Source organism: Sarcophilus harrisii, chromosome 2 (assembly GCF_902635505.1).
Source record: "Sarcophilus harrisii chromosome 2, mSarHar1.11, whole genome shotgun sequence".
In the NCBI taxonomy this organism is placed as follows: domain Eukaryota; kingdom Metazoa; phylum Chordata; class Mammalia; order Dasyuromorphia; family Dasyuridae; genus Sarcophilus; species Sarcophilus harrisii.
The window spans coordinates 478,379,064-478,404,565 of NC_045427.1; the positions used below are offsets into that span (position 1 = coordinate 478,379,064).

At 38.7% G+C, this 25,502-nt stretch overlaps 2 protein-coding genes across 4 annotated transcripts in view; one reads left to right on the forward strand and one right to left on the reverse strand.

The window, feature by feature from the left end:
* Nucleotides 1-1,191: 1,191 nt before the first annotated feature.
* On the reverse strand, nt 1,192-21,194 carry SLC31A1 (solute carrier family 31 member 1). 2 transcript variants are annotated; one of them, XM_031954674.1, is made up of 5 exons: nt 21,040-21,194; nt 6,041-6,225; nt 5,620-5,692; nt 4,977-5,145; nt 1,192-4,314 (listed from the first exon to the last, which is right to left on the reverse strand). In XM_031954674.1, exons 2-5 carry the CDS (start codon nt 6,188-6,190, stop codon nt 4,113-4,115), a joined length of 594 nt encoding a protein of 197 aa, XP_031810534.1. In that variant the 5' UTR covers nt 6,191-6,225; nt 21,040-21,194; the 3' UTR covers nt 1,192-4,112. The 2 variants fall into 2 exon arrangements, with proteins under 2 accessions (XP_031810534.1, XP_031810533.1); XM_031954673.1 differs by lacking the exon at nt 21,040-21,194 and adding an exon at nt 20,168-20,337.
* The window catches only part of FKBP15 (FKBP prolyl isomerase 15), an 84,670-nt gene continuing 79,643 nt past the window's right edge, over nt 20,476-25,502 (forward strand). For both annotated transcript variants that reach the window (XM_031954668.1, XM_031954669.1), the window contains exon 1: nt 20,476-20,689. In XM_031954668.1, the coding sequence (XP_031810528.1) occupies nt 20,637-20,689 (53 nt within the window). In that variant the 5' untranslated portion in view covers nt 20,476-20,636. The remainder of the gene's footprint in view (nt 20,690-25,502) is intronic.

The window sequence follows — 25,502 nt, forward strand, 5'->3', positions numbered from 1 at the left end:
GCAAGAATTTGAGATGAATAGCTGTGAACTTGTCTCCATCACAGTATGGTGAGTCAGGGCAATTCCAACAGACTTGTGGATGGAAAATGCCATCCACATACAGATTATGGAGCCTGAATGTGGATCGTATTTTTACGTTTATTTTTTCACTTTTGATTTGTCTTGTACAAGGTATGTAAATGCAAAGACTGCACATATTTAAGGAAAAAATGCCCATTTTAAAAAGTTTTGATTTTATGTCCCTGCCTCTGATTGGAGCTCTAGTAGACCTCAGCTACTCGGTCACTTGGAATACAGCACAGGTACAAACTGACAGGTCAAGAGGCTTGTCCTTGGTCTGAGCTTCCTGACCTGCTAACTTGATTGAATGAGAGATTACTTCAGAGCCAGAGCAACATTTAAGCTCATTTCTTTACCTGTTTTATAGCCTATTTACCCATTTGTGCTGAAATAGCTAATCTGTTCCTACTTACTGTCCTACCACCTGTCTAGTGGATCAGTTCCGATACCCAGGCACTAGTCTTGTGCAAACCTTGCAGGTTAGATTGGACTGCCCTCTCCCTCCCAATCTGGCATCCATGTATGTTTCTGGGCTGGGAAAAGGAACCAGTTCTTTTCCAGGTTTTTCTTCCTCTTTGTACTTGTGGAAGAGCCGAGCTGTACTTAATGACAAAGTAAGTTTCTCACATGGAGATTTTTAACACCTTTGACTTGAATATTACTGAACCAGAAAAGAATTGCACCCTTGTCATAACATAATCAAATTCTTGAAAACCTATTATCAGTCTTTCAGCCGAAGAGTGATGCTTTAAGAAACTATTTTAAAAAATTTTGATTTTGTCCCTGGCTCTGATTGGAGCTCCAGTAAATAGTTATTGACCTCAGCTCATTCATTTCCTTAGACAAGAATCTACAGAATAGAACACAGGTCAGGGGACTCTATGGCACAACAAAAAGTATGGCCAGCCTGACTGAAAATTGCCCAAGCAGTTTCAACATATTGATGGGAGTAGTGATTGTTTTTATCCAAGAGCCATTTTGATTTTACTGCACTATGATCATTCATGGACTTAGTCCTCAGTTTAGAGTAAGATGAAAAAAAGACGTATAGACCATATACTCTGCAATAGCAAAACATGGATTCCAAAGGGACTGACTCAATTTTTTGAAAACACTGTGGCCCAAAACACATACAGAATCAAAATATTTATTTTGTTCTTTTGCAAATGGCACTGTTAGGCACTCTACAGCTGTGTAACAGCAAAACTGCCCTCAAGGAGCTTACAATCTAAAATGGACAAAGAAAAAAAACCACACTTTTAAGGCATTTTGTAAAATGAAACTTGCTTCTGTTGAAACATCTGACTGAAGTATAAGGGAGGACAGGATGAAAATTACAGGTAGGAAAGTGGCTGTATTTTCAAGTGACCACACATTCAATGGGGAGTCATTTGGTAGAGGCAGGCTGGTGTGGCTCACCAGCATAAGGAGGGAACCCCAGAGTGGCATTGCCATGTGGAAAGGAAATAGTGTTCCTATAGCCATGAGGAAATTCAGACAGAGTGTCCTACCTTTCCACAATGGCCATGGGTTGCCACTCACTGAATGTACATGTAACATTTGGAATCCTAGTACCATGTGCAAGGCACTATACCAGCTTCTAAGGGGAAATCCCTGGGACTCTGGGAAAACTAGGGATTTATGCATTAGTGTATAGTTGTAATTCAGTTTTTCAACCCCAGATCAGAGACAGAGCTATTTTATACACACATATGCAGAAGACCACTCAACTCTTGGGAACCATGTCCATTGTTTGCAAGTATGACCTCAACAGGCAAATTTGGTGAATTGGTTTCTGTACTTGTAGAACCCACAGTACATTTTGAGCTCTATAGCAGAGGGTTACAATGTGGGGGCCTTACAAGGCGAATGTACAAGGAAAAACAAATGGTTTAGAAAACTAATGAGGAAGGAATGAAACAAGATGGATGAGGCTGTATATCACCAGAACCCCAATTAACAGTTTGGAAGGAAAAGCAGACATTCCAGTAATACAATCATTTGTTAAAATCCTTCAAAATACAGGCACAGACAAGAGACAAACGTACACAAAATATCCTGAATAGCATAAAATCTAAGAAAGTGAAGCTAGGGAATGTTTTTCCCTCTGGCAACTTTAAATACAATTTGTTTTACTGGGTGTGGTCCCTTATCTCCCAGTCTAGGTCAAGATTTCCTAGAAAGCAACAGGACTGAAAGGATTTCAGCACCATTTCATTATTAGTTTTACTATTCCTTGACATTGTCAGATTATAGACATAAAATCCACAGCATTGGACTGTGAAGGTCCTCCTTGATAATTGTCACATGCTCAGTTGATTTGAATCTCAGAAAGAAAATGAGATAATTACAAAGTTTTGCCTTTTAAGCCCATTTAACTCAAAGCCTTCAAAAATCCCACATGGCTTTAAAAGTAAGGAGATGAATATCAATGAATAGCATTGATGGTGCTGGCTGTCAGGCACAGAGTTCTGGGATATATACTCACTCTCCAGCCATAGGCACTTCTAAGTGGCTTCTCAGGGAGCTGATTTGACGGAAAAAAATAATGCCCAATCAAAGGTAGAATAATTTATGATAGTAGAGAAAACTGAGAAGATATAAATAAAGGGAATATTTATTCTTAAATAACCAAATGTGCCAAGTTTCGATTTTGGGAACTAAGTAACCTCAAAGAATGTATTCCAGAAAAAACCTGGGTAGGATCATAGATTTATAGCTAAAAGGGAACTTGGGTCATCTACTCTGAGCCCCTTATTTTTAAGGTGCAAGGAGGGTTAGTGACTCAAACAGGTATGTGGCACAGCTGGGAAATAAGCTCTTTGCACTGGTAGCACGGCTCTGGGTCATGAAGCCCAGTGAGTTCCTACAATCATAAAAGGGTGTAACCATTTCTAGGAAGAGTGTAGACTAAAAAAAACCCACCAGCAGTTGTACTTTGTCTCTTTTGCCCTAGGGCATAGAGTATCAAGCACTATAAAGGGCAGGATTAGGCCAGCTCATTAAGATTTATAGAGATAGTTAGGACTTTTGCAAAGTTAGCTCAACAGGAAGAATGACCCCTTGAGAATACTGGGGAAGAAATCACAATTCACAAAGGTCATTCTTTTAGGCAATTAAGTCCTCAAATGAAAAAAGACTGAACGAATTTAGAGGCTAAACTAAAGGTCAAAATCAGTCCTTATTTTAAAGCTAAAGACAGACCTTGTATTATTTTAATACATTGCCCCATGGGCCAAGACTGACACTGACAGAACAGGCTGGAGGAGGGGAGACTTCTCTAGTAGGAAATGGAGGTAAGGTGGAACCAGCAGAGGAATCTGGGAAATGCAAATCATTCAGAGATGCCTCCCTTTTAATCGAGGACTCTTGTGCTGGGGTCCCTCCCCAATAACTACTACAGACAAGCATGAGAATTTTCATTTCACAAAACTATAAACAACTAAGGGAGCAAGATGAAAATATGCCAATGGTTTTATTTGAAAATATTTCCTATTAAGTTGATTGTCAATTGTGATTGGTGAGATCAGAATAAAAAGGTAAACAGAAGCTTTCTGACCCAGAATGCTATTATTCAAGGGAACACATGTTTTATGCTATCACACTTTTATTTAGCTCAAATCCTTCTTCAGATTCTCAGATTGCCATGCAACACTTCACACCTCAGCAAAGGCACACCCTATTTCCTCACTCAGTCCAACAAACATAGTGTTATGTGGTGGGTATGAGTTACCCCTTCTGCATGACTCAAAAAAATTTTAAAAAAAATTAAAATTTAAAAGGGGAAATAGATAATCAAATTCATTAGAAAAAAGACTACCTTGATTAGTGGAGAACTGAGGATTTCAGTCTAGTAGCAGAAATCAACAGTTTGGGGAGGGCATCATCCAGCTTGGAGGTTAGTAGACAAACCTCCTTGATTTGTTGTCTATGAAAGTGATGGTAGGCAAGGGGCCACGGAGGGACAACGGGAGGACTTTGGAATCAACTCCCTCAGTCTCCAGTTACTTCCCATTGTGGTAAATAAGGCCACATCACATTCTAGAGTGACATTAATGGCAGTGCTCTGTGATGTCCACTACCACTGCCTTCTTCCAGCTGAAGAGAAAGTAGCCTGTTCCAGCACCTGCTGCCACTGCAATGCAGAGGTATCCATTGTAGGTCATAAAGATAAGCATAAGGAAGTAGCTGATGACCACCTGTATGACATGCAGCACTGTCTGCAGAAGATGAGGGAAACTCAACATCTGTTGCCTAGGAAAAAAAGTACAAAAATCAAGGTTCACTTTCTAAGTACTTACAGTGTATGTCATTCTTCCCTTTTTCTCCTATGTTGCTTTCATCTATAAATCAGTCTGTTATTAAGACAGTATAGTTGACTAGTCAACTAATTAGGGTAACAGCATAATAAGGTGAAATTTATCATGACAAATACTGGTTTTAGAAGTGATGTGCAGCAAAAATAAGACTTAAAAATTGTTGAGCTATCTTTCTTGATTTCCTCAAATAGTAATGTCCCCCAAGAACTAACTGGGTAATTTTGTAAAGTAGTAACTGCCTACGATTTGTAGGCAGTTTTGTTGTGGATGTAACATTTGGATTTTAATCCTGAATTGAGGAAAACCTTATGCCACTCCTCCATTATACTTTCTGTATTACCATTTTAGCAAACATTTTGGCAAAAGTTGCCCTCCTTCATGATTCTGGTATAATGTTCATGCTTGTGAAATGACTTTTCCCTTTCTTCCTCTAAACTAGCAGACTGGCCTGGCTATGATATATAGTCCCATACTCCTAAGGGCAACCATTGAAAGTTGTTTCTGTTCAATTCAGAGTGAATTGACTTGGCTCTCAGATTCGTTCACTTTTTACTGAATCAAACAAAAGTTACTGAATCAAAATAAGGTGTTCCTTACCCAACAGTTTTGTGCGTTTCCATAAGGATGGTTCCATTTGGCCCTGGGACTGGCATGGAGTTGTAGCGAATGCTGACCTGGGACTTACGGAGCAAACTCTCCCGGGCTATCTTGAGGCCTTCATAAAACATCGCTAACAAAAAGACAGCCACAAATGCCCCAGCCATTTCTAAAAAAGAACAAGAAATGCTTGTCATTTCTTACTACAACCTACACAAGTGAGAAGGTTAAAAAAAAAAAGAAGCCCAGTGCTAAGAATCAAGTCTGTAAGGTTAGCCAATTTGAAGAGGATAGGCAATTATAAAGTTAGTGATAATAAAAAGGCTTGATGAAATCCTTTCCAACAAATTCCATTTCCTTGTATCCAAAGGCATTAGGGAAATTCCCATCTAGCATGCAAATCAGCCTCATACAGGTACTGAGCATGTGGAATGAGCAAAAGGTAGCTAATTCAGTACAATATGAATAATGATTTTTGTGAACATTCTTCATTGAAGGGTAGGGTTTTTTCCCTGTGAGGTTATAATATATGCCTTAAATATTATAAGGCATATAAGGATTCCATGATGACAAATTTCCTGACTCCTTCATAGAAGCTATTCCTATGCAACAATGAAGGGATGAATGAAGCTGGCTTACTTACCCCCAGGTGTATTGATCACCAATCCAGAAAACAGCAATTCCACATTCTTATAGCCAAAATAGAAGGTCATGGGCTGTTGGAATAAACAAAGTTAGATCCAGAATCAAACCTAAAAAAGTTGATGTCACAGTGGAATTTAAAATCCTGGTTTAAAGGAACACAATCATGAACAAGGATCAAGTTTTCTCCCTACTTGGCACAGTCATGCAAGCCTTTTTAATGGCATACTTGGCTATAATATGGCAGTGAAGAACCACATCAATAAGGAATGAATAACCCCAAAAAACCTAGAAGGCAGCATAGACAAATAGGGTTGTGGAGAAAAACAGAGCTAAATTGTTCTGTCCCAATTTTGCCCATTGATCATCAATTTAAGGATAAGGGGATCACACTTATCATACAAATCATTCAATTTACTCACCATCATGCTTCCTCCTCCTCCTCCATGACCTCCATGACCTCCATGATCTCCATGACCTCCATGACAGGGTGTAGTGGATGGATGGTGGGGAGGCATAGTGCTAGTACCATTCATATGGTTCATATCATGCATATGGTGGTTGTGGTTCATCTTCCTAGCAAAGGTTGGAGATCAATAGCAGAATCCTGTGAGACGAAGTTTTAAAGTATCAATGTACAGTATATAAATCTACAATCTCTTCAACAATTAGGAAACCAAAAATTCTAAGTTTCTAATTCTAATTACAAAAAGTTTCTAATATAATAGTTTAACAAATCAGATAACAAATCAGAACAGTGTGAAAGAATATCCAAGGTAGAAATATCCCTAAAGGAATTAACATGTTAGGGTTTCAAAAAAAAAACAAAAAAAAAACAGAATGTTCAAGCGGATTTGGGCAACTGTTCTATAAAGCTTGTTCCAATATCCAATGAAAGCAATTAAAAGTTAATATTAATTTTAACTGGCAGACCTAAATTTAATCAGAATAGGTCTCTTCCATATTGGACTTCCAGATTTAAGTGATATGTTCTGGGGAAAAAGGTCTGTTGCTGCCCCAGGCAAGCTGAGTGATAAGAATTTGAATGTACTACAGTGCAATACAGAAAGCAAAAAGCTATTGGAACTAATTGGGTTTTCCCAAATTGAATAAAGTCAAAACTTGTGTATCCTGTCTAATAGTTATCAACCCAAATTCATACCATGTTATTGACACAATACATATCCAATTCCTAAGTTATTAAAGGATTTATTCCCTTTATGTTCCCCTGGTTCTGGCAATGCAAGACTTTTCATAGTGGACATTATATTAGTGAGGCTTCTTCCTCATTCTCCCTGTGAATGATTTCATGATAAAGTGAAAACAAAACAAATACAACGTACAACTGATGGGTCAAGTTCCTGGCACAAGCTTATTTATTGCCAAAGTTCCACTTTAAATGTGTAGTCAATTACAAGATGCTATAAAACTCAAAAATCTGGCATTACTATTACATTTGTGGCTGAACTTCACTCAAGAAGCCAATGATAGAAATGGACCCAAAAGTAGAAATGGTGTTTGCAGTTGTTAGACATAAAACGGTCAACTAGTTTGATTTTCACACTGCTACTATGGAAACTAAGCCAAACTAAGCCACCTTATGGGAAATCTTTTCTCCCTTTATATACCTCTATTGTGACTTATTCCCATTCTCATCTTATCGTTTTCAAAAATTCTAAGGGAACAATTTCTGCTCTGTCTAAAAACAAAAGAAACAACTTGTTGCAGCTAAAAATGATAGCATATTGTTAGGTAACCAATTTACACACCGAAATTGGTCATTCAGTATGCCAACATTGCTAAATTCAGATTACAAATTCAGTGTTCTCTCAGAATTGATTGGTGTAAGCCAATCAAAACTTCAATGTGCACCAAAACTTCTAGGACAAACTAAATTCTAGAAAGCTGGATTAGAGGAATATCCTTATCCTTCCTTCCCTAGAATGTGGGAAGGTTAGCTGTTAACAGTTCTTCATACCATTCCTACCATCACAGGATCAGTTTTTCCAAAAAAGAAAACCTTGAGGAAAGCAGAGTACAATAACTTTTTTCATATTTTTCCCACTTGGTTTATCCTTTTCTCCACAGCAGCACTCAGGAGCATACACACCCTCTCCCATATTGAACTCCTCCCTAGTGGCTCCTTTCCAATTACCAACAGAATTTATACTTAGAGATAGTTACTTTTAGCGTTTCACCTGAATTGATCTCAGAAATACCAAGCTTAAGTCCAGACAGTCACAGCAAAATTTGCTGTCTTTACCTGCAGTCTAAAAGGAATAGTTTAATCTCATGGTAATCATGAGCCTTTGAGGCTCAGTTCAACCAGATATACAAAGGATCAAGGTGCTATCTTGACAGAATCCAGTGTTTACAGAATCCTCACTTTACAATGTAATGCAAAATGAACTTGAGCCATTACTGTGACTTCAGGAAATTAATTTAGACCTTCCATTTCTCATGTTGGTTTTTCCTTCTCAAATATGCCAAGAATTTTAACTATTTTGATCATTAAAATCCTAGTATTTGTCCTACAAAATTTATCTATACTATACTTATCTATATTACTGTGATCCATATTACTAATTATTAATTTATTTTAAATTAATTCCACTGATTCAATCACTATTTCTTAGTATTAAATGGTTGATGACTCCATAATGGTTTTAGACAATTTCCAATTTCCTTGATCTGATCTCGTTTTAACCAAATAAATATTGCTATTTTTTCAAGCTCTATAATATTTTAGGAATAATTTCAAAATTTTCTGTATGGCACTGGAAAGTAACTTAATTCAGGTCCTTTTTATCTGAAGGCCTACTCATGAGTTAATTGTTTTTCTATTTGCTTAGATTTCTCTTTGTATCTTTGTATCTCTTGCTGCTGGGCTTTGTAGTGTTTGTGGCCCATCTCAAACCTTTTTTCTGGATCTAGTTCTAAGGCTTGGATTTCATTTACCATTCATTTACCAAGTGGGTTCTAGCTTCCATTTCCCTCTTCTACACTTGCTTCTCCTCAATTAATCAGCAACTAAGAACCACAATTTCAATCCTTAGTCACTGTCTCTAATGGACACAAATTTAATTATCTACATAAAATTAAGTTATTATATTCGCTTCTAAAAGCAGCCAGATGGTCAGAAGATCTGGAAGCCGATTTCAGACATTAGCTGTGGGACTCTTATCTTAATCCACTAAAGTAAATGGCAAAGCACTCCAGAATCTTTGCCAAGAAAACCTCAAATGGGATCAAGAAAAGTCAGTCATAACAAACTTGCTTTTGCTGATCTAAACAATTTTCTAATTGCATTGCCTACAAAACTCAAATGGGATTATTTCCAATTCCAGAGTACTATTTCCAGCTAGAGGGCAGTTTTGGAATAAAGAACAGTACCGTGTGCTTGAAACCTGTTTCCACATCTAAAAAATGAGAAGCTTGATCTATGATTCAAATGGTTTTTCCAGTATTTATATGCTTACAGAAGGATAAATCCAAGTTATCTACTTAATTAAAAACCCTGGAAAATCTGGGTTCAAAACTCACTTTTCCTCACATTAATCCTGATCAAGGTCAAGATCAAGATTAATCCAAAGTTGTCAGTGTGCAGGAGTTTCCATGCTAGTACATCCAAAACAATGTCTAATATTACTGCAAGCACATAAACAAAGATCCCCAAGATCATGTTGGCAAACCTGAGGACCCTGCAACACCAGGACACCTCGATTGCCTGTAGTTTATCTGAGGACTCAGGCAGGAAATTATGGTCCATGCCTTGAAGCAACCTTGTGGTGCCACACAGGGCTTCCAGGCTTAGTCCAAATTCCAGTCTATTCTGCATTTTCCCGTTATTGCACAATGGTGCATAAGGAACTAGAGCCTACACAGACTATTTACAACTCAGGTGTGGAGAAGCACCTGGCAGAGGGGCCTTCTTTTTCCTCTGGCTCAGACAAAAAGATGCAATCAGTAGGCTCAGACAATTCTTCTGGAGACTCCATTCTCTCCACAACTGAGCAGGGAATGTTTTTATCCTTAAGAAGATTAGGGTCATATTCCTCTTCAAATTCACATAACCAGCAAACAAAAGAAGTAAGTTTAGTCTATGCTTCAGAGATGGGAAACTCAAGGTCAAGAGTTTTAAACCATATGACAGTTAGGTAGTCATGGCTAACACAAGAGTCCCTGGTAGAACTGCATAGACTTCTGTTTCATCACATATCCATAACTGTCAAAAAGTTCTTTTCCTCTTTTCCTTTGTAAGAAGGAAGGTTTCAATGCACTAAGAGGGATTTTTTTTTTAAACTAGTAGCCATATTAAAGGAACCAAGGTAATCTCATGTGTTCAGTTTTCAATAGTGTTTGTGACCCAATTTGGGGTTTTCTTGGCAGAAAGCGATTTCCTACTAGAGCCCACTATTTTAGATTGGGGTGGAGGAAACACGATTTGGTCCTTGCTGCAAATCTCCAGTAAAAATTTTTATGATCTTTTTCGAGAATGAGATATGGTTTAGTTAGATGGTATGATTGCTAAGGCTTGACATGGTTGAACATGGTTGAATGGTTTCCTTTAAGATGTCTTCTAACCACCCAATAATAAAAAATAGATTCCTAGATTTGCAAAGAATTAGCTCATTAGCCGAGTGGTCAGATCTGTGAAACTGAAATTCAATCTGAAATTCAATATGAAAATGATATAGGAAAGGAATCGATCGGAATAAAGGAATGAAGATATCAGTTAGCTCTTTGCCACTACAAAGACAGTAGAGACAGGATCCAAAAGTTACATCCAAATAGTAATAAGATAAAAGTAGTAAGCTGGTGGTGTAGTGGTTAAAGCAGCAGACCTGAAGTCAGGAAGACCCAGTGAACTTGTCCTAGCTGTGTGACCATGGGCAAGTTGCTTAACCCCAATTGCTTCAGCCAAAAACAATTTTTTTTGATTTAGAAATAAGTTATCCAGACTTGAAGCTTCTGGCAATTATAACCAGCCTAATTTGGGAACTAAGATTTGAATTTCCAAGAATTATTTGAAATTCCTTCTTTCCACCTATAAATAAATCATGTGAATCTAGTATAGTCGTTTCTTCTGAAAAGCCCCTTTACCTAAAGGAGATAGTTTGTAAAAATGTACCTTAAGATTGCGGAGCAGAATCTCATAAATCAGACTGCAGCAGAGAAGTTTTTCTCAGAAGGGCCTCAATGCCCAATATCTAAGGTGTAAAACTACTTCAAACAACTCCATTAAAAGCTCAGCATTCATTTATGAGACTAATAAAACTACCTAGGTGAGCATGGCCTGGAGTTTAGAAGAGCGGCAGCATGAGAAGAGAAATAGCTGAAAGCAAAGTGTGTATAAAATGAGCTTGGACTAGATGGTCTATGAAGTCCTTTCCAGCTCAAGTCCACTGAACCCTACAGCCTCACCCAAACCCCACATATTGGCTGAATGGAGATGTTATTGCAAATTATAACAATGGGAGCAGTAAATTAAGACAACTCTAAGATACCACTACACACCTGTCAGATTGGCTAAGATGACAGGAAAAAATAATGATGATTGTTGGAGGGGATGCGGGAAAACTGGGACATTGATGCATTGTTGGTGGAGTTGTGAACGAATCCAACCATTTTGGAGAGTAGTTTGGAACTATGCTCAAAAAGTTATCAAACTGTGCATACCCTTTGATCCAGCAGTGTTACTACTGGGATTATATCCCAAAGAGATTATAAAGAAGGGAAAGGGACCTGTATGCGCACGAATGTTTGTGGCAGCCCTTTTCGTAGTGGCTAAAAACTGGAAACTGAATGGATGTCCATCAGTTGAAGAATGGCTGAATAAATTGTGGTATATGAATATTATGGAATATTACTGTTCTGTAAGAAATGACCAACAGGATTATTTCAGAAAGGCCTGGAGAGACTTACACGAACTGATCCTGAGTGAAATGAGCAGGACCAGGAGATCATTATATACTTCAACAACAATACTATATGATGACCAGTTCTGATGGACCAGGCCATCCTCAGCAACGAGATCAACCAAATCATTTCTAATGGAGCAGTAATGAACTGAACTAGCTATGCCCAGAAAAAGAACTCTTGGGAGATGACTAAAAACCATTACATTGAATTCCTAATCCCTATATTTATGCACACCTGCATTTTTGATTTCCTTCACAAGCTAATTGTACAATATTTCAGAGTCTGATTCTTTTTGTACAGCAAAATAACGTTTTGGTCATGTATACTTATTGTGTATCTAATTTATATTTTAATATATTTAACATCTACTGGTCATCCTGCCATCTAGGGGAGGGGGTGGGGGGGTAAGAGGTGAAAAATTGGAACAAGAGGTTTGGCAATTGTTAATGCTGTAAAGTTACCCATGTATATATCCTGTAAATAAAAGGCTAATAAAAAAAAAAAAAAAAAAAAACAATGGGAGCAGTAAGGTGAGAGCTGCAAGGCTTCTGAGTCACAAGGCCTGTGTTTAAGACATGACTGTATGACATGAAAAGATGATTTCTTTTGCACCACAAAGAAATCAAGGTTTCCTTGTCATCCTCTTTACTGCTTTCCAGAGAGCTTACTAAAACTTTTCATTAATTCACTTGTACTCCTTGTGCAACTCTCTACCTCTTTCCTATACCCTAAGTTAAGAAGAATCGGGTTTAATACCATAAGTAGTATTACATAACAAATACTTGATTGACATGCTTGGAAGTTTTCCAGAAGCTAAAGTACTACAGGAATTTTGCCTCAGTGAAAAGATGAAGGATTGTATTTCCTTGCTTTTGTTGTAGTGGGTGTGGAATGTTCTTTTTCCTTTGTTACAAGGCTCACTGGATAGAGTGAGATGGCAGTTGGGAATATCCAGAAATTAAAGAAAGGTGACCCTCCCTCCTAAAAAACCTAAAAGAAAAAAGACATGGCAGTTACCACTCAACAGGCACTGTTGACTTCAGTGTAGTTGAGTGTATGCAAATGCCTACTATAAGCTATAAACTAAGTGTAATCAAATTCAAGGAAGTAGAAGGGAGCTTCAAAGTTGTCTTGAAGAGATGACAGTATGTTCTAGTCCCAGTCCCAGGCTGCCAGTGCAAAGGCAAGGGAAATGTTGGGAATGAGGAACAGAGAAAGGCCAATTTGGCCAGAGGGAGTCAAAAAGGAGCACCGAGGTTGAAACAGCAGTCAGTTTAGGGAGCCATGACATGATCAATTCTTTGATTAGGGAATTTTTGGCACAAGTAAAATCAGTAAATGGTTTTGGAAGGCCTGGCAGGGCAAAGCTTTCAAGAATGTAGGGTGACCTCCAAATTATATGGAGATCCACAGCACATATAGAATCGACATGGTTGTTATGAACACATCCTAGGAAAAACATTGATTTCCCAATACAAATAAATGACAGTTGCAGTTCTAAAATATAATCTGTTCTCTGGGAGCAGGTTTCTTGGGGAGGTTTTCTGTAGGCAGCCTTAGTTTCAGCTCAGATCAATAATCACTTCAAATGCAGGAAGGAATTAAAATCCAATCTTTTCTTGCCAAAATAGCCCAGTTAGCTTTCTGTGGTTCTGAGAGGTCTTTTGCCTCTGCCAGCTTTGGCCTCTGGCGCAACTACCTCTGAATCTCCTGACTGAATTCTGGCTCTCAATCTAATGTGTGAGCTAATGTGTAAAACTCTTAAAGGTGTGAGTTCTAATGTATGTACATAAGCATTGTTTCTATCAATTCCATTGAGTTAACACTAGGATTCTAACAGTGACTTGTCAGACAGGGTTTAGTGTTCCCAAAGCAGGGTCTTTCCTTCCAGACAAACCAAATTCTGAGGATGGCTCAGGGATGTGAGTACTTGCTGATCCCTTCAAAGAGGCCCTCTTTCAAGTACTTAACACCTTCAATAAGTATGAATAAGTATTCAATTAAGTATGGATGCTGGATCTTTTGCACAGGGGGTACAGAAAAACTAAAATCAAATTTCTCTCAGCCCAACACAGCTGACCTAGTCAGTCACATGACAGAGCAACTGGCCAGAAAACAAGTTTCTCTTCTGCCCCTTTACTGGATCACTTCCTACCAGTCCCAATAAGTGCATGCATATTAATTAACACAGGATCCCTGATAGGACTGCTTCTAGATTTCTGAAGTACCTTACATAGGTTCTTAAATATTGGTTGAAGTTTCTTGAGTAGAAGTCAAAGCTTAAATGTTTTCCCATTTCCTACAATATTAATAGCATATTAGACAAAAAGTAAACCCTTTAATCTGGGTTTTGATACAGAGGCTATACAAAGAACATACATTATAGTACTTATCTTCCCACATGTTATAATCAATCCAGTGTGCACCAGGGAAATATGCCAATTTAGGACACAACTGATAAAAGGTAAAAAAGTGACTGGTAGAGATTAGTACAAAGTTAGTATCCAAGTTGGAGTAAGAAAATGAGAGAAAAAGAAAAAGTAAAAGTAAAAGAGTTTGTAACCAGGGTTGAAGTAGCTACAAGAAGGAAGATGGAGGTTACAAGTTGGAAGAACATTTTTAGAATAGGAAGTAGTTATTGGAATAGTTTCTAGACTGAACTCTTAGTTGGAATGCTAGGCATAAAGCATAAATCTAAATCTAAGGAAACTGAGCTAAAACTAGGAAGAAATTAAATGTGTACCCTGAACTGCACCAACTGATCCCCACACAAAACTTGTCAAAAACATAGCTAGACTGCCAAAGTCTCTTCACTATACCATGAAATTAGTTCCAACAGCCCTGTCTCTTGTTCTCACTACACACTAGCCGTGAGAAACTGGACAAGCAAACCAAGCTTTGTTAGCCAGTTTTCTCAACTGTGAGGATCAAAAGAAAAGCTATTTGTAAAAATAAGTAGCTAGTACAGTGCCTGGAATATAGCAAACACTTTCCTTTCCCAGGGAGGGAGAACCTTTTCTGAACTGAATTCTTTGCTTCAGGTCCTAACCTATAGGTTCTATTTTCTACAATATTGGCATAATATTGAAGACCGTAAATTCTGAATGCCTCTAGTCTCTTTAATAGTACTTTACAGTCATTTACCTGTCCTCAATCCATTGCATTGAATCAGCTTGAGCTAATAATCTTATTGTTACCGTGTACAATGTTCTCGATTCAAAAGTCTGGTGAAAAAATGCTGTAATTTATTAAGAAACCATTTCAGAGCTATCAGATTGGCTAAAATGACAGAAAAAGGGCTCAAAGGGATTTGCTGTAGTACAGCAATTTGTAATTATGTCCAAAGGACTACTAGATCTCTCTCAAAGTCAGAGAAAAAGGAAACGGACCTATATATACATAAAAATATTTAGCAGTTTTTTATGAGGATAAAAAATTAGATAATCAAGGGGATGTTTGTCATTTGGGGAATGAATGGTATGATTGCAATGGAATACTATTAAGCTGTAAGAAATAACAAAAGGGGATAGGCTTCAGGAAGCTGATGCAAAGTGAATTAAGCAGAACCAGAAGAACACTGTACATCTTGTAATGATAATCAACTGTGAAAGCTTAATGAAACATTCTCACTTTTTTTATTTTCCTATTTTTCTAACGTAGCTAATATGGAAATGTTTGCAATTTCCTTTTCCATGGCATTTTATTTGTCCAGATCAAGTTATCTGCGGCTGGATTTGAACTTGGAAACTAATCATTTTCAGCAAATTTCTTGGCTTTTTAAAACAAATTTAATATTTAAAATTATCAAAATTATCAAAATCTTTTTCTTAACACTCTAAATCAGAACTTTACGAATGCGAAGTTTGTTAACTTTTCTTTGTGATTTTTTCTCTAGTTGACCGGTATAATAATTGCTTTCTAATCAGTTTACAAAAAAGTCTCAATGTTTTCTAGTTTGTAAACTTGATGCTTGTGATGCTATGTGATCCTGAGCAAGCCACTTAATCCTTCTCAGCCTCTTTATCTCTAAAATAGGGATAAGGAGCAGCACCTATCTTTATAGTATATATATCTTTATACCTAAATCTTTATAGAGAATCAAATGAGATTAAAGCTCTTTAAAGCTTTAAAGTACTATAAAAAAATGTCAGCTATTTAACTGTGATCTAACAATTTTTGCTAACAGCCTCCCTTCCATTCCTTTGTTTGCTCTGCAACAAAGGTTTCTGGGCCTTCACATTCCTGCTCAGTAGCAAAGAACATAGAAACTCCCAATTTCCCTCTTGCACTCTCACCTGATCTTAGATTAAGCATACAACTACATTTTCAAAGTCTTTAGAGACATTTTGCCTGTTCAGAAATGGAACTCAAATTTGATATGACAAACAAACTTAAGGTTATGCAATAATAATCTAAGGGACTAAGTCCAATAGGCATCCTACAGCCACCAGATACTTTCTTTTTACAAACCCACATCCTGGAATGAAGTAAGAGATTTGTTCTTTTAAACCCCCTCTGGCACATCCCTAATACCATGTAATAAAAATGTCACAAGATTTTGCATGCTGTGGAATTAGGAAACCTATGCTCCTATCATTTTAATCACAAGGCATTTTATAAAGACCGAGCTTGATGGATTAAAACCTACAGCATAGAAGGAAATATCAATAATATCATCTATAGGGCTTATTGTATGCCAAATGTTACTTCTTGATTAAATGAAAATGAGGAATTCTACAGCCCTATCCAGCATTTGCTGGATGCTTGGAAGGAGCTTCCATTCTAATATAAGACAACTGACATATATATATATATATTCCTACACTATTATAGTCAGGTATATAAGATAAAATTTGCTAACAGTTCATTACAGGACTGGAGAATACGAAGTTATAAAAATACAGCATCAACATGAGAAAGTCTGACTAGACATGAGAAGTCTTTAAGCTTCATCTAAATTAAGACAGTTGGATCTTTCCAGCTCTAATTAGGTACACAATAAAGACTTCCTTGCTCTGAACTGCAAGTGTCCTTTAATAATGCAGCTTAAATTAAGAAAATTTTCAGAAATGACATGCAAATTTCAGATGGCTGCTGATGTTCATGAACATCATTTCTTAGTATTTGAGCAGTTTGTTAATTCCTCAGTAGCTCCGCAAACCCAACCAAAATAGACAGTATCTTTCAATAGCGCCACTTTCTTTCATTTCTTTAGGGGAACTCCCAAATCCGTCCAAAATGCCTATAAGCATTTATTGATTGACTGTCCAGGAAAAGGTTTTTGTAAGTCCTTTAAATCATTTCCCATTATTTACTTTTGCAAGGCAAGCCTCCATCTCATGATGCTGTATTGCACAATGCCTGCAAAAGCAGGTTGTATACAAAAGCCAAATGCCATTGTGTAAGGAAAAGGAGGGGTTGGGGGGTGGGTCCTAGCAACCTCTTCCTTCTCAGCTGGTTTTACATTCCTAAGGGTGGGTCCTCCTAAGAATATAGCCCATTCTTAAACCACTATTCCACCAGGAGCAGAGTCACCAAGGCACCTTCTTTCCTAAAGGAAGTTCTTAGAAGTCCTTGAAACACAAAGTAACTATGCAACTATTACTTGGTCAGAAATTACTAAAAAAAAAACTTGAAATAGACGATTTCTCTGTTGAGGGCAAAATGTTAAATTTAGGATTAGCATCCTCCAGCCTGCTGGTGGAGAAGGCAGTGTTTAACCTGCCTTCTGGTGGAATTCTTCCTGTGAAGAATGAGGTCACAAAAAACCCAGCAAAATGTGCCTCCTCTCCAAACACTGATGCTTATTTTCAGTGTTAATTTTTTGATGAGGTAGGGATGACGGAATGCAGGAGATGTAACCTTTGAAACAACCAGATTCCATTAAGAACCTTAACCCGGGTTAATTACCAACCATAGGAGACAACTAGACCTTGTTCTTTTTTTGCCTTTAAGATTCTATTATATTGGAGAAACCTGCGCATACATATGTACAGACATACCTGTACAGCCATCTATCCATCAATCCCTCTTAACCCACCCTTCTCATCTTGTCCTAACCTACTTCCCTCTTGGGTTGAATGTACTTCTGTACTGTGTCTTGTGTTTTCTGGGACACTACAACCAAATACATTGTAGTATCGTAGGAATATGTAGAACCTATACAGAATTTCAAAGCATCCTGTTCTCATCACCTCACCACATCAAGAAATGTTCTTCTATCTCTAATGTTCTAATACTATCTCTAAAATGAATTCAGCATATAAATGAATATAGGTCTGTTATAGACCTAGAACAATGAAGAGCTGCCTCTACTGCATCACCCATTATGTCATTTTTTTAGGTCTGAAAAGATGTTTACACGTTAAATGATAAGTCTTAGTACCAGAAGGCCTAAGTGGCTGTAATGCTAGATCACCTTACACCCAACTGCTTTTTATACAATGTATAAGAACCACTAAAGTTTAGTAATATCCTCTTTATCATCTATGAATCTATGTAGGAATTGCTTAAAACAATTAAAACCTCCAATTCCTTGTTTTTAGCTTGTGCTTAAAGGTAGGAAAGTAGTGTCAACAGAGATCAGCTCTGATTCTCAACCCCACTAAAGATTAAGGTGCCACAATTTATTCCCAATAGATTTTGGCATCCTAGACCAAAAACTCTTTGTCCAAACAAGTAGGCTTATACTTATAATCTCACCCTTCATAGAGTTATTAGACTGGATGCATCTTTTTCCTGTAGATAAAAATTTACATACAAGAGTCTACAACAGATTAGGACTAAATCTAAGAATTCTGACAAATCATTGGCACTGATGTCATTTGTTATCAACCGTATCAAGGGGAAAACTTTATTCTCATCCTAATCTATAAAATGGGAACCACTAGATATACATTTAAGTGGGGAAGAATCCCAGAGTCTTTCAACAGTAATTTAATACACTATACCACAGGAAATGTGATGGTCCATTCCTATCCTCTGGAGCCCACCTAAGGGCTAAGATTTAACAAAACAAAAAAAAAAGGATGGAAAGGGCTTATCAAATGATGATCAAATGAAATCTAATCCCATCCCTTGACTTCCAAGATACATTCTCTCCCTCCAGTCAACATTCATCGTTCTCCAGTACTTAGCACGTAGTAAGTGGTTAATAAATGCTTTATAGCATTTTTTGCATCTGTATTTTCAGTGCAATACTTTTTCAATGCAATGCATTTTGATTCCTTGTTATTTTCACATATTAGGCAAATCATTTTTCTGAGACTGTAATGGGTGAATGGTTGTAGAGGTAATAAGCAGGTAAACAACCCAAAATTTGCCAAATCAGCAACATGGCAAAAGAGAGTCCCGGACCTGGTTTAGAGTCAGCACAATTAACTCAAGACCCACCACTTACTAACAGTGTGATATTCACGTGGCATTTAAATTTAAGGCCTCCATTTTCTCATCAGTAAAATGGGCAAACTTTTTTGGCTTCACGAAGCTGTTTTGAGTGTGGAAAAGATGCAAAAACACTACGAAATTTTTTTTTTTTACAAAAGCACTGTAGATAGTACGCAAAGACCAATGTCTAAAATCTTGGCATTTCTTTGTGCAAAGTTGTTTAAAATCTAATTGCTAAGAGGTATGATCTAACACCTACGTATAATACTAGGCAAAATATGAAATGCAGAAAATTTTAATTGACCAATTAAGGATTGCAGTTAAAGTCTGGGGTCCTGCTGTTAAAGATAGTACATACAGTCTCTGCCCTCAATGGACAACACACCTAAGTATATTTAAAAATAAATAAAAGATAAATGTTATGGGAAAGGCAGCCTGTAGCCAAGTTTTTAAAAAAGGCAGGATTTGAGTTGGGATTTGAAGGAAACCAGGGGCTGGAAGGAAAAGATGAGGAGCAGTAGAAAGGAGATCCTTAGCAGAAAGTTTGATGTGTAACAAATAATGGCGCTGTGCCTTAGCGACTAGTTACGTGATGGCCGCAATAAATCTGTGAAATAATCCAAGCATTTCTACAGATTAATAGACTTGCCTAAAATAACATTGTGTTCAAGGATGTCTCTACAGACTTCAAGTTCAGGACTCCTCTCATCGTCTCAGACTTCCAAGTAAGAGTCCAGCTCCTTCTCATCCTGAATTGTATGCTCCTTTCTTGATCTGTTTCTTCATTGCTACCAAAATATCCTCCATTACTGTGTGACCCTGGACTCCTTTCCAGGGACTCAGTTTCCCCATTTGTAAAACAAAAGGTGACCTTGGGCAAGTGGAGTAACCTCTTGGACCTCTAAGGCGTTTCGCTGCTTTAGATGCAGTGACCTATAATTAAATAAATGGTCACCTAATAACTTTTTCCTCGGCCCGGAGACGGGTCTCACTTTCTGGCCCTTCACTCCCAAAAGGCACCGTCTGTCCTAAATTCGCACTTTCTATCCCCAATACCGTCGAATAGGGACAGACGCCGTCGGACCTCTTTGGCGTACGTAAGATAAGGGGCTTAGGGCGGGGGAGAGGGGCGGGCAAACGGGACCACGGGCGCCGAGAAAGGGGGGCCTCATCGGGCTCCAAAGCAATGGTACAAGAGGATGGCTGGAGGCTTCCGGGAGAAGGAAGGGATGCGCTCTTACCTTTCGAAATCAGAGGCCGCCACCAGGTCCTCAGAGTGCACTCAGACCTTACACAATCACAAGCCCTTGAGACCTTAAAGGTGACCACAGACCCTACAAGTCCACGACTACAGCGATCACCGTCGCAGTCGCCCTAGATTATCCCCCTTACCCCCGCCCCCTTCCGGGGTCCATCCAATCACCACGCCGCTCCTCCCTCCTCCTTCCCACCTTCCACGCCCCATTGGCCGCAATTGGGCCGGCACGAATTACGTCACGTGATACGCGAGCTCACGTGGCTTCCCTTGCCGGCCTCTAGCCCCACTTTCTTATTCCCTCCCCCCTTTCCTTTTGCCCGGTCTCCTCTTTAGAATTAGCGGCGTCCCTTCTCCTGTCCTAGCCGCCGGAAAGCAGGGCTGGGGACGCCGCGGCATTTTTACGACACCGGCGGCTGTCCCCATTCCTCCCCAGAAGCGACGGCCTAGGCGCAATGTTCGGGGTTGGCGATGAGGATGACGCCGACTTCCTCTCCCCCAGCGGCGGGTGAGTGCCTGGCCCGGGGAGGCGGCTTCGGACCGCCGCGAGCTGGGGCCTTTTTCGTGAGAGGCCTTCCCTGCTACCCGACTTCCGGCTCCCTTCCCGCCCCTCCCCCTCCCAGGCACGTCCCCTTCCTTCCACCGTACCGTACCCCAGCTTCGTGCCCTTCTCGGTGAAGCCCCTTCCCTTCCCTGCTCCTCCTTATCCTCTGCAAAGTCCGCTCGGCGGCTCCGAGTGGTCCCCCCAACTTCGCCCAAAGTTTTCCTCCTCCCGCCCCGTTCTCCCACCCTCCACTGCCTCTTTCCTGAAAAGGGAGTGCCCGGGACCCCCGCGAGCCCCGGCCTCGCCGGCCTCACTTGGTACTGATTGAGACACTTGAGGCCCATCTTGGGAGCCTGGGGAGAGTTCTGCAGGAGCTGAGACCGACGGTGCTTCTCAGCCTCGCCAGACTTCCTCTTTCCCACTTCTGGTTTCTCATCCTGCCCCTCCGGCTTTTGGAACCACGGCGTCCCTCTGACGTGTCAGCCTCCCCCCAACTCCTGCATGCTGAAAACCTAAGGGTTAGGCCTCCCTCTTCTCGGGCCTAGTGGCCTGGCCTCAAGGATGCCGTGCAAGGCTCACTGCCGGAAGTCTCCTTACGGGCTCTCAGTGTCCTCATCGGAGAGATGGGGATAATGGCATCTTCCAGAGCAGTTGTGAGCATCACATGACCTTGTAATTGTAAATTGCTTAGCATAATTACACCTACCTATGTGACCTTGGGCGATTTTCTGTAAAATGAAGAGGATTGACTAGTTGATCTTTTAAGGTTTCCTGCTTCCAACTCTGTGTCTAGGACCCTAAGAATCTTATTTGTTGCATCAATCAGTAGTTAAATCAATCAGTCATTTAACCAGTTATTCCATTGGAATTCTACTGCATAGTACATGTTCTCATTACCACTTGACTGTATTATTTCAATAAGCAGTTCAATTCAATAAACATTAAGCCCCTATGGTTGTGCTAGGCACTGGGACCCAAACCCAAAAAGCTTAGCATGCAGAATGTAAATTATCTGCTACCTGTGTGACCTTGGGCAATTTTTTGTAAAATAAAGGGGACAGACTAGTTGACCTTTAAGGTATCCTTCCAAGTCAGTATCTGCCATTCTAAAAATTGTTACATCAATCAGTAGTTAAATCAATCTAATCAGTTAATCAGTTAGTAAATGTTAATTAAATCCCCGAGGTTGTGCTAAGCACGGGGACACAAAAAGCTTAGCATACAAAATATGTTATGTTATTATTATTACCTGTTTCCTGTGTGACCGTAGGCAATTTTCTGTAAAATGAAGATAGACTAGTTAGTCTTTAAGGTACCCTGCTTTCAATTCTGTATCTGCCATCTTAAGAACCTTATTTGTTGCATTAATCAGTAGTTGAATCAATCAGTTAACCAGTTATTATTCCCTTTGGAATCCTGCCACCACCATAGTACATGTTCTCATTACCATCTGACTAGATTATTTCAATAAGCAGTTCAATTCAATAAACGTAGATTAAGCTTTATGTTTGTGCTAGGCACTGGGACCCAAACTAGAAGAAAGAGGGCCCCTGCCCTTAAGGAGATTACAATGTAAAAGCACTATACCCAAAATGAAGCTGGAGAAGGGGATCTGGGAAAAAGGGAGAAACACTCAGTTCTCTGTAATACAAACCAAGTACAGCTGCTAATGGAAAGTGGAGAGTTACCATCAAAGTTCTGATTTGAGCTTGATAGAGGAAGATTGTAGGAAAAGTCCAGCTTTCTATGACCTCATTTGGGATTTCCTTGGTAAAGATCCTGGAGTAGTTGGCCATTTCCTTCTCCAGATCATGTTACAGATGGGGAACCTGAGGCAAACAGGGTGAAATGAATTGCTTAAGATCCCAGGGCAAGTGTCTGAGGCCAGATTTGAATTTAGGAAGATGTCTTCATATCTCTAAGCTTGGCACTCTATTCATTATGATGTTTGGTTGGCCAATATATAAGACTTACTATGCCATTTTCATGCTAATTACTGTACAAACATTTTATCCCCTTTTTAGAGACAATTGAGGCAAACAGTTTAAATGATTTGTCCAAGGTCACATAGCTAGTATATATCTGGGTCTAAATTCGAATCCACCTCTTCCTTTGCCACCCACTTAGCTGCCCAAAGCTAAATCTGCCTGAAAAAGGTTTGAATCCCTTGAAAGGGATTCTTCAATTTCACCGATTTAGACCAAACCGAAGGTAGTTGCCTTATTTGCCCCCACCTGCCCCCCTTTCAACTTTCTGGCTTCTATTCTCTCTTCATCTTTGCTTCTCTGAATCCATGAAGTCTTCGTGAATTTCAGATAGTAATCTCTCCTAATATTGTCTTGTTTAAGTAAAAATTGTCTTATTCATTACACATTATATGCCTTGTTTGCATATTCCTTAAATTGGAAGAATTAAAATCCTTTTGGAAGAGTAATTCCTCCATTTGACTGGAGGTGCTGGGCTAAATAATGAATAGTTTAATTAGCATCTGATAATGGGTCAATTGCCTGGTGGATTGTCAGGTTCTGAACTAAGGAAAATACATATGTAAGTAAGCTTTTCCATAGCTTTATGGGGATGTTGAGTCAAAAAAAATGACTTTCTGGGATGGTTGCTCTACCATTTTCCTTATTTGGGAGGTTGAATAATGGAGACTAAATGTCAGGTGATTTGGGGGAAAAAGTTAATCTTGGAATTTCAGAACTTTCCTATATTAGGTGTGGTCCAGGGGGGACTGTTCATTTCTCTTTGAGGCATTTGGTGTTATAATGGATAGAGGGCAGGGCCTGGTGTCACACCTGAATTTAAATTTTGTCTTCAATGCTATCTCAATTTCCTCAACTGTAAAATGGGAATAACATTAGCATCTCCTTAGGTTGTCCGGTAGATCTAACAGATAATAATTGTTAGGCAGATGCTGTGTAAATGTTAGCTATTGTTGTCCTTAATCTTATTAGAAAATCCCGGAGGAACAGAAAATATCTTTGAAAATGGAGGCCTCCTTTCAGTTAAAAATTCTTAAATTTCTTCCTGCTCTTGAGAGCAGCCTAATCTCTGTTTTTACAACTTTATAAGCTCCTTTTCTTTGATTTGTAAGGCTATTTTTTTCCCCTTGGTAATATCAGTGAATAAACATTAATGATCAAATTTATCATTAATCTTCTCCACAACTTCTTGAAATGTGTAAACACCTTGAAGGCAGTAATGGTATCCTTTTGTCTTTATATCTCCCTGGCTTAACAGATTGTTCAGTAGAGAGAGAGAGAGAGAGTCTGCTTATATGTAATAAATTATAAAGTAGCTGCTTTGACCTTTTTTCTTTAGATTTTTGTCCTCAAATCTCTCCCTACTGATCTTTTCTCCTGTTACAAGTTTTGAGGCTTTTCTTCATTTCTCAACATGTAGGATAGTTAGATCATTACCCTACCAAATCCAGAACACATAAAGAATATTTCCTTTTCTTTATCCTCTTGTCCCCCGAAATTATTACTGGTTTCTATATGCTCCCTATGGAACAAAAAGTAAACATTTAGAAATCAGAAACTTTTGGACACTGGTTTTTACTCTTTTATAATTTCATTAAACTGAGGGTACCATAGGATGATACAGGAAATCATCAGAAATCTTTTCCCCCACCAACTTGGTATTGGTTAGTTAATGTCTAATCCTGGCCAGTAGCAGTACTCCAGACTTTTTACTTTGACTCTTTCACTCTCCTTGAGCTGGTAGGTGGCACAGTTGAACCGGAGTTCAAATCCTTCTTCTGCAGTTTACTTGCTGTGTAATCTGGGAAAGTCATTTAATCTCTGTGGATTTTACTTTTCTAATCCATAAAATGTGAATAATAATGGCTGGGTTGTGGAGATGACATGAGATATTCTAAAGCACTCTACAAAATGTGAAGTTCTATCATTACTATATAAATTTAAGTATACCTAGTTGGTTTCTTTAACAAAGACAGCAGTAATTTAATCCAACCTTATATTCATGGGATGTCTATCGGGATCTAGTTGCTAGAAAAGAGACAAAGATTAAATAATAGCTCACATTTAAATGTAACATTTTGCATAACAGTAGCTATTTGCCCTTTTTTATCACTGAGACTCTGTGGGGTTACATTAAAGTTAGCTCTTAAATCCACTCCTTTTGACTTCAGTCACTGAAGCCTTTCTACTAAATGTACTTTCTGGGCTTCTGACCTCTTGGAATTTACAATCTGATTGTTATGGGAGGAGAATAGTTAAGTACTCAGAATAGTACTGACCTTGATTAAACGGGGTTGGGCAGGGAAGGGCAGGACAGGACTGGGATCTCAGGAATTGCTGATTTGCCAGATCTCCTACTGCTGTCAGGAATTTTTAAAGATTTACTCTTCCTAACTTTGTATGCAAAGCGAGACTATGGGACCCATTCTTCTACAATGTTTAAAGTATATAGTTGGCACACTTGAGCCTTGCCTTGTCAAGAATTTTCAGTTCACTATATTCTTCAATCTGTTAATCTGTAGTATATGCCATCTATCTTAACAAGAATGACACTGAAATTGTATTTTGAGTTTATAGGCCATAATTACTAGATAGATACAAGATATTGATAACTTATTCACCAGAAAGAAACAATAGTAAAAAGGAATGGACAGCTTAGTAAGATTCATTGAAAAAGCATATATGAATAACTTTTCTTGATAAGGAGAGGAAGAGTTAAATTACAGTATAAGAACTTTAAAATAAGTGAGCAGAAGGAGCTTGGTGAAAGAGGAAGTTTATCATGGTATTTG